This window comes from Melopsittacus undulatus, chromosome 8 (assembly GCF_012275295.1).
Source record: "Melopsittacus undulatus isolate bMelUnd1 chromosome 8, bMelUnd1.mat.Z, whole genome shotgun sequence".
Lineage (NCBI taxonomy): Eukaryota > Metazoa > Chordata > Aves > Psittaciformes > Psittaculidae > Melopsittacus > Melopsittacus undulatus.
The window spans coordinates 45,111,498-45,120,978 of record NC_047534.1 but is presented as its reverse complement, the minus strand read 5'-3'; the positions used below and the strand labels follow the sequence as shown (position 1 = coordinate 45,120,978).

Below are 9,481 nucleotides of genomic sequence, written 5' to 3'. Positions count from 1 at the left end.
GAATGTACATTACTTAACAGAAACATTAAATGCCAGTGCTTTGCAACAATTTGTTACTGTCTCTTTAAGGTAAACAAACAAAAAAATACATTCAAAAAAGCAAGGCTGTTTTGTTCATGTGATGGCAGAGGCTTTGGGCAGCTGCAACTTGCACTGCTCCTGCTCAGAGACATTACCCAACATCAGTCAGCTGTCACCAAAAGAGTGGCATGGAAAGCATTAAAGGATAAAGGAAAGGTGAGGGTGTGGGGGAGAACTGAGCAAATGCCACACATGCCAGCTAGTCTTTCCAGAAGGAAGACACTGGAATATGTATATTTTGGGGGAGGGAAAAAAAAAGGGGGGTGGGGGGAGTAAGTAAAGAGCACTAACATAGTGAAAAACTTGACTTCAGGGGAAAAAACAGCAGCTCTCTGAAACTTGTTTAGCAGGTTCGCATTCCTAATGTAGTCTGACTTTTGTGTTGGTGTTGTTTTTTGCCCTATTTCTTACTTTGCTTTCCAAGAGAAATGTAACAAAACTGAGGTAGAAATAATGGTGGGCACACTCCAGCCTGGAAGATTTCTAATGGATGCTAAACGAAGATTGCATTAAGAACAATGGAGCCATATACACACAACAAAAACTCAACTTTACAGTTTGGGAAAGGAAATAAATGTACTTTGAGGGTTCAGTTTTGCTTTGTTATTTGTACTGTTTGTTTGGTCACAGTCCACTGCATTGCTACAAACAGCTCTGCAACCCATAGCTCTGCCAGCGACCTACACTGATCCCACTCCCTACAGCTTCACCAAAGTAACCTCAAAACTATGACTAATGCCGTGCAACAAAGGCCAGCAGTCACAGCTTAAGGTAATTTGCCTCTTGGAGTCCTACCAAATCTTACATTTGACTGTTTTGGATGCTAACATAAACCAATTAAGTGGCTCTTTTTTCATCTATGCACCTTCTAAAGACTGTATCGCGTAATTATCAAGGAGCAATATGCTGAAAACTCTTACAGTTTACTGACAAGAAAAATCGTTCTGTTCTGGTTTGATCTGACAAATTTGCAGAAGAACCATTTCTGAACACTGGGAAATCCTTCTGTTTCTATTTTTTAGAACTGTAAAGCTTCAGTCATATCACACTTTAGCTTTTTCCTGGATACATTCAAAGTAATTTTCCTTGCCATTTTCCAATTGTTGAGGTAAACATACATATTTAATATAAAGTAACATTGAAGCCTAGCCTATAACTCTCAGCAGTACATAGTGCTTTCAACACATTCCTTTGAGGTACTGTACAAATCACAATCACTTTCCTGAGTTTTTGCAGACAGAACATTAAAAGAAATGAACTGCAGAAATTAAGGTCCAGATTACCATTACCCTGTTTTACCTGTTCCTAGTTTAACACCGCAGAACAGACAGGATTGAGGAATACTGTTGCTCTTAGAATAGCAAAAATCTGGTTCTCTGTCGCAACACAACCGTTCATCTCTTTAGTCCAATAATGTTTGAAGTTAAAGCTCTTTATATTAGCACATGCCACCAATGTAATTGTGAGGCAAACAAAAAATAAAGCACCACTTCAGGCACTTGACAGCAACTAAATCTCAAGAACAGCAGAATGGAATCAACACACAGGGTTCATGTCCTTCTGAAATCAACCCACTTGCACCTTGCTCCTTGGTGAGTATTGTCTAGCTTGAACAGAACTGAGCATCAACATGCGCTTTCTGTCATGTGTGGCTTTTTCAGATCAGCAGCTCTTGTTTGATGCACTTTTCCTTCAAGTATACCCTGGCTCTTTAGAGGCAAGGTAAATTGTAGTCTTCCCAGTACCCTCTGCAATTTTAACACCACTGAAAAGGGTTCTCTACCCTATGTAGCAGGTTCTGTGTGTGCCAACATTCATTACACTTTTTTTAAGTAGTATCACTGACTGCAACCAAACATTTTGTTCCATTCAACATATGTATCAAGCTCTTTTTGAGATATGCTAGGCTGTATCTTGCAGAAAGCATTTTCAAAGTCTTGATATGTAACTGGCCTCAACTGGCTGGGCATAATGGCTGAAAGGTCTGTGGCTGGCATGGCATGGAGTGGGCCCACCACGGCTTCCTGACACAAGTGAGCCACATCTAGTCCAGAAAAGCCTTCTGTGCGCTGGACAAGCAGTGCAACCTCCTTGTCATTGAGACAGTAATTGTGCTGTGAGAGCAGTTGTACTATTATCTGGTGTCTCGCTGTGCTGTCAGGAAGTGGGATTAAAAGCCGTTTCATGAAGTACCTTCGAAGAGATTCATCAATTTCTTCCGGTTTACTCGTGGCGCAGATTACTACTATTTGGTCCTCAGCAGAAGTGAGTACAGTGTCCAGCTGCATAAGGAACTCGGTTCTCATCCGACTTACTGGGCTGTGTTCTTCACTTACTTGAGAGGAAAGGAGCATATCAATGTCACTAACAAAAATCACCGAGGGTTGGCGGCACCTTGCCACGAGGAAGGAGGCATGGACAATTTTTTCTCCTTCCCCTAACCACTTTGTGACAAGGCCAGAGCCAGTGATTTTGAAAAACGTGGCCCCCAGCTGACTAGCTATACATCTGCCCATTAATGTTTTGCCTGTTCCCCGAGGTCCAAATAAAAGGATGCTCCGAGGTAGAGCAGTCAGTCCATTGAATGCATCTGACCTCAATACTGGCCATAAAACCTCCTCCTTAATGACGGCCTTTACTAGATCTAGGCCAGCGATGTCACTCCAGTCCACGGGAGGTCCTTGGTTGATAATCTCGTTGGTAACAAGGTCAATGAGGTGTGTGTCAGTATTCTTCAGTTGCTCGTCCACAGAGTGGTTGGATGAGGTAGCTGCACGAAGTCCCGGGCCTTGCATTGGGTGAGGGAGGAGCTGCCTGTGCTCATCACTGTGCTCATTCATTACTGGGGAGGTATACTTCCCAAATGAGTCACTTGATCTCGAACCCAGTGAGTTTTTAGCAGTACTATAGGATGGGGGTGTTAACGCCCTACTGGACTGGCTGCTGAATTTCCTTTGCTGTTCAGAGGACATTAGCTGCTTTGTTGGCTTAAATGCTAAGGATGATGTTTCAGCACTTCTGTCAAAACCATTCCCCCTGTTTGCATTTGAAATGCTGTTGTCGGGCATTCGATACATGGGACTCTGTGTAGATCTCTGTTGGCCATAGCTGTAATTTCCATAACTGGAGTCCATTTCTCCTTGCCCTGCCATGTAGAAAGCTTTCCTTTTGAGAGAGCTGGCTGAACTGTTTGTCAGGGCAGATGGCGCAATGGGTGTCAGACCATGGCCCTGGTAGGAGTAGCTGGGGACAGTGGTTGGGGGCAGAGGGGTCGGCGCAGGGATTCCTGAAGGCAGGTATGCCGAGGGTGGCGGGGCACCCCCAGGGCTATACCCAGGGCCAACAGCAGTTTGAGGAGGGTAACTGGCAGAAGGGTAACTGTAACTGGAGAGGTTAGAGGTCCCGTTGTAGCCGGGGACGAGGGCTGGTGGTGGCGGTGGTGGTGGTGGCTGTAAAAGTCCCGAGCTATGCAGTGGGGATGGATGAGGGGATGGAAGTGCAGGTGCTGGCTGGCCGCTGTAACTGGTATGCAAGTATGAGCCATTGTATCCTGCAGCGTATTCCTGAGATGGGAGCCCTGAATGAAGACTGGGAACAGTGTGACTTCCACAGGTGCTGCTGGAGTAACTGGGTTCAGCCAGGTTACTGGCCACCCCAGGAGAGCTCCCAATGCTGGCCGAGACATCTGCGGGAGGGAGGGCTGCACTTACCCCAGCTTTGCTGGCCGTGATAACGTCTGGGACACAGTTCATGGGATACACGCTCTCCGAGTTCAGTGATGGCTGCCAGGGCTCACTTTCATTCTTCCGACCGTTCACCAGCCCCGAGGGAGCTTCGGAGTAATTGCTGAGGATGGGCCTCTCGGCCGGGCCTTCCAAAATACCAGAGTATTTTTCTGCATACTTTTTCAGAAGATTAGAGGCAGTCAGAGCCGAGATGTCATCATTGGCCCAGGCATACTGGTAGGTGCGCTGCAGGTGCCCCCGGTAGGCTTCCACCTTGTGGGCAGGGGACCGGGTGGTTGAAGTGATATCGAAGTGCTGTTCTGGCCACTGGGCATGCTCTGGCGTCCACTGCATCTTCAAGCCTAGGGCGGCAGGAAAAAAACCCAAAGTTAACAGCAAGCTTGGCCTTTTTCAGATGTGTTTAAATGAGTTCTCAAATGTACTGCCTAGGAACTTCTTCAGCTCTCTGAAAGACTGCACTTAACACCACAAATCCTTAAGGAAAGAAAATTCAATGCCTTTATAAAGCAGCATAAACTGCTTGATTCATTGTAGGCACATATACACGTAGACACATCTTTTGCCGATACAGTGGGGGGTTATTAAAAAAGCCAGATAATGCTAGATTTCTCAAAGTAATTAAATAAAACTCAGTATGTTTTAAATACCCTGAGTGCAGATTTATTGTTAACATACACGGCATCCAGCTGCTCTGTCCTCTCTCATCACTGTTTCAGTTTTATATTTTAACCAATATAAAAATATGAGACACAGCTGACAGATCACATCTAGGATACCTCTCTTATTTGGTACTGAACACCTAGTTAGCACAGTATAATGCACCCTGCGCAGAACAATATGACACAGACATAGCAGGTCATTCCATAATCCAACTCTCATCTAAAGTGGTCCACGACAGTTTCAAATCTGCTTCGTGGAGTGCAGCAAAGCAATCTCCCAGGCAGCGCTCCGTCGCTTTCATCACACAAAGCCTACAACTCGGTATGAATTACAACTGGCTCCTTTCTGCCTCTCAGTTCTGTTGTTGAGGCTCTGGAAAAAAAACCAAGCATGACTTGTCTGTCGGTCTCCTTGCTTGCTCTCCCCCCCCCACCTCCCGCCTCACAGCCTCCAGGGTACAAAGAAAGAGGGTTAAAAAAAAAAAGAAAAAGAAAAAAGAAAAAGAAAGAAAAAACAGATTGAGAAAAGGAAAAAGAAATGAAGCCAAGTCCCTAAAAGTTCTGTGGCTCCCACAGCTGGATGTAACCCCCACCTTGAATAAAAAAGAAAAAAAAATGCAAACGACGTTTTAAAGTAATTAATCTTGTAAATAATGTGATGGGAATTATCACTCCTCCTCATGATCCACCATGCGCAGTAAGAGCAATTTACAAGCTTAAAGATAACCCCCTCCAACTCTACCTATGCATGGTAGGCACATTGCTGATTTTTGTACAGCTGTATCAAATAGACCTCCTTAATCTCTCTCGTATTACCAAAAGTGATTTTTGCAAACAGTCTTGTGCCCTCTGGCACAGATTCCCTGATAAGGAGGAGGCCTAGTCGAAATGAAGCATCTGTGGCACCAGCTCCCCTCTGAATTACTGCAGTCTATTTTGACAGCTTCTACCCCCTCCTGTTTTTCTCCCCAACCCCTTTAGCTCTTCATTGCCTGACTCTGGCATCTGACATGGCCAGCTTAGCCTCGCTGAGCTAAACCTAACACAGCACACAGTTTGGTAACAGAATGGCATGTTTATTCCCTTCTGACTCCCTCTTCCTTGTTTGCAAAACCACTGCACCAGACACTGGAAGTTAATTAGCAGGATGATGCTGTGCTAATTGTGTTAATTTACAAGGTTTTAGTCAAAGAGAATCATGCCAGGGCTGGCACTGCTGTCATGCTTCCGACTTAATGATTAAGAAATACTGAAAACAAGGTGGGAAGGATTGCAGTAATTACACAATAAATGAATAAAGCAACAGATTCATTTGCAATTATATTTTATTGCCGTTGCACTCATTTGCATTTGGACTCTTCATTTTTATTTTTGGATTCATGTATTTGCAAATCACCAAATTATTTAAATTTAGCCTGAACACTGCAAAGTATCTCTAATGGAGCCTTATATTTTATTGGCACAAGCACTGCAAATCTCAGTCCATACGAGCATGCCATTGATTACTTGTGGATTTTTTTTCCCCAAGCATTTTCTTTCTCATTTTCCCAACACTTTGACAACTTGAGAAAAATGTCTGTTAACAATTATACAGTTATTCTATAAAAGTTAATTCAGAGAAGTGCTTTTGACAAATGCAGCTTTGAGACTGCGTTTTTGGCAGATTTATTTCTTTCATTTAGCATGAATATAGTCTATATTTGCTAATTATTCTGATGTTTCAACCACTGCCTTTCAGAGGTAGCAAATAGATCATGAAATTGGGTAAAATCATAGAAATCATGTTCATAAAAAAAAATGCAATTTTAATGAGAAACTATCAGAAGTCTTCCAGAAACCATACTGGTTAAATTCAGACAGAAATCTGAAGAGCAAATCACCAGAAGCCAATTGCAAGTAATCAGCATCTAATCAGTTCTAGCACCCTGAAATTTACTTCAACCTTTCCTAAAAGAATATTAATATTCCTTTAACATAAAAATACCTAAGTGACATACAAGTTGACTACCCCGTTAAAAAACAAACAAACAAAAAACAACCCAGAACAGAAACAAACCAACAAACTGTGTTCTGCAATATTTGGCTTATAAGGTTACCAAAACACTTAAAAGCTTTTGTCACAGAGATGCAGAACTTGAGTAGCTTGGTGATTCACCAGATACTAACAGATGCCATGAGAAAGACTGAAAAGAATGCACTAAAGCAGCAGTGAAACTTGTGAAAAAGAAAGTGAATGAAATAGACATGGATGAAACAGAGAATCTGGCTGGGCTGGTATTTGTACTGTAGTTAACGAATATGCTTGTGGCACATTGTCTTTAACAGCTTGTAGAAGGAAGACCATTCAATTTAAGGGGGTAAAAGAATACATTAGGTCAGAGCACAACAACATATATCATACACCTCCCATTTCCAAGCTTTTTAAAATAAGTTTCATAAATACCTGAAAAATTTAATCAGTTGGTCCTTTTTGTTTAGAATGGATTACATGCTTTTAAAATAAAATAATTTTTTTTTTCAGTGACAGTTGGAAGACGCATTTAGGTGGTGTAAAAATTAAATTCTTTGAATTTTATTGGTCTAGATTAATTTTTATTCCTTATTATGAGGCTGCAAAACACTGTCAGAAAATCTGAATTTTCCATTATAAGAGGAAGGGAGGAAATCACATCATCAGCATTCTTTATTTGGAATAATTGCTAGCTAGGCCAGTAGTTTCACATTGTCATGCTATCTTTGGATATGCTCACTGCACAATAATTGAAAGTTTATTTATTGATGCATATTAAATACCAATGCATTTAACAAAGGCTGTAAAGGTAGGATTAGGCCTTGATTAGATAAGCTTAAGAGAACAGGACTGTTCTCTTCCCATGAAACATGAGCATTTATTCCAGCACATTACAATCATTAGTGTTATTTGGAAGTATAGGTTAATAGTTAACCATAAGCATATTTTTTTTGCATTAGTAAGCAGTGAAGAAATCTGTATTTACATGGAGTCCACTGGAATGGTGTGGACTGGGGTGAGGAGGGGGGAAGAGCCATTTCCTCAATTTGATATTAATTGAAAAAGCAGAAAAGTTTTGCTAGGTTTGAATCCGTTTCTTAATAGTTCAATAATTGTTTGACAAAAGTCAAATGTCTGATTTTGGAGGAAAAAAAAAGAAAAAAAAGAAGTTGTAGTTTATTTTAATTATGCAAACACTTCCCCCACCTCCAACTGCGTAATGTTTGCAGCCACTTCCTCTCTGTCTTTTAAATTGCGTTTTACTAGCTGTTTTTTGCTTGAGCTGATACATGCTCCTGCATTTTTTTTGTTAGGAATCCAAATGCAGATACAAACACCTAAGATCAGGTAAATAAGGGCATATTTAGAGGTTGCTCTTTTTTATTTTTTTACTTTTTTTTTTTTTAACCATAAGTTAGGCTCTGACATAAGCCATGGGCCTGCAGACAGTGCATTTGCTTGATAACTTCCTGAAAATCCAGAAGCAATGCAAGGCTGAATGTATTTTTTAAAAAAGTCTTTGATAACTTAGGAATCCTCTGAGCTATCGACAGTTTTGAACTGTGTAAACTGTGCTGGTATGGGCTGTGAAAGGCAAAAGGAAAGGGTTCTGTTCTTTGAGTACAGGTATGTACTTATCAGAGAATAGCTTTTAAGATAAATTTAATACATTATATAGAGAGGCAGTGTAGGCTTTTTTAGCAGTATCTATTTTTCCTTGTCCTGAAAGCCCTGCTATACATCCTCCTCCATAATTCTTCAAGTTGGATCTATCTGAATTACGTTTCAAGTAATTATAGTCAATAATTTAATTATTCAATTCCTTTGTACCATGTATGTGACCATTTTTCTCCATTTCTAATTTTGTGCACTTAGCCTGAAAATATAAAATCTAATACACAGTACTTCATCAATTTCACATACAATTGCATATGGCAGAAATCCACTTACATATTCAGATTTATAAATTCAGAAAAAAACTCAAACAAAACAAAAACACCCCCAAAAACACAGCAAAAAAAGCCACACAAAATCCAGAACAACAACAACAAAAAAAGAAAGAATGTCAGAATTAGGAAACATTTTAATCTGAATGCAAATAAGGAACAAGCAATGCTCTACACATCCTGGTCAAGTGGGGCCTGATGCTGCTGGAAACATGAATAACTTTGTGAAAACAAAGAACCCTCCTCCACTTGTGCTCTCAGTATCAAGTCAAAATGCTCAATGCCTTACAGGATTGTATCAGTTACAGAAAACTAAAAATAAATATCTAGCCTTTCCTTTCAACTTAAATGCAAGTGTTTCTTTTGAAAACAGGCATGGAAAAGTCCAGAAATACCAGCTGAGGACCACATTAGGTAAAAACACAACAAAGGACTTACAGTGTCCCACAAAGAAGTCCAAGCAATGACAATCACCTTAAACCAACCAACTTGGTTATCAATGTCTTGCTTTAGACAAAAGACACAAGGACTTTAGTAAACCTCTCTCTCATCTATTCACATCTCTAATAAAATAATCAAGCTAAAATTAAATCATATGTAGCTGTGGTTTTCTGAAGATACGGGCAGAGGATTCATTGCACATCCAGAGATGCCGGGACACAAAACCTAAATGGTATGCAACTACTGAGCACAAGGAACTAGAAATAGGGCACCACACCAACCTTCCTGACCAGCTACCAAAATTTTAGTTTGGGTCAGGGGCCTCCAGCCATTCCTTCAACATACCTGAGGCAAAAGAAAGTACTTCTCCGGTTATGGTCTCTCTATTCCTGCCCTGTTCATCCCTGCAGTGCCTTAGGTTGTATGTAGCACAGGTCTGCTTGGCTCCTTCTTGAGCACCAGTTGCTCAAGCAGGTTCTTAACTTTAGGCATATGGTTAAATACGATATGAGCAACTGCTTAATATGCCATTGAACAGCGGGATACTGTACCAGTGGCAGACTGTCCCAGGGATGAACAAGTAAATGAGATGCTTCT

At 41.1% G+C, this 9,481-nt stretch overlaps 1 protein-coding gene across 1 annotated transcript; it reads right to left on the bottom strand.

Annotated features, from left to right (window-relative positions):
* Positions 1-948: 948 nt before the first annotated feature.
* FIGN (fidgetin, microtubule severing factor) lies at positions 949-4,168 on the bottom strand. Its single transcript, XM_031052344.2, has one exon. It carries the CDS (start codon positions 4,158-4,160, stop codon positions 1,920-1,922), a length of 2,241 nt encoding a protein of 746 aa, XP_030908204.1. The 5' UTR covers positions 4,161-4,168; the 3' UTR covers positions 949-1,919.
* Between the last annotated feature and the right edge of the window lie 5,313 nt (positions 4,169-9,481).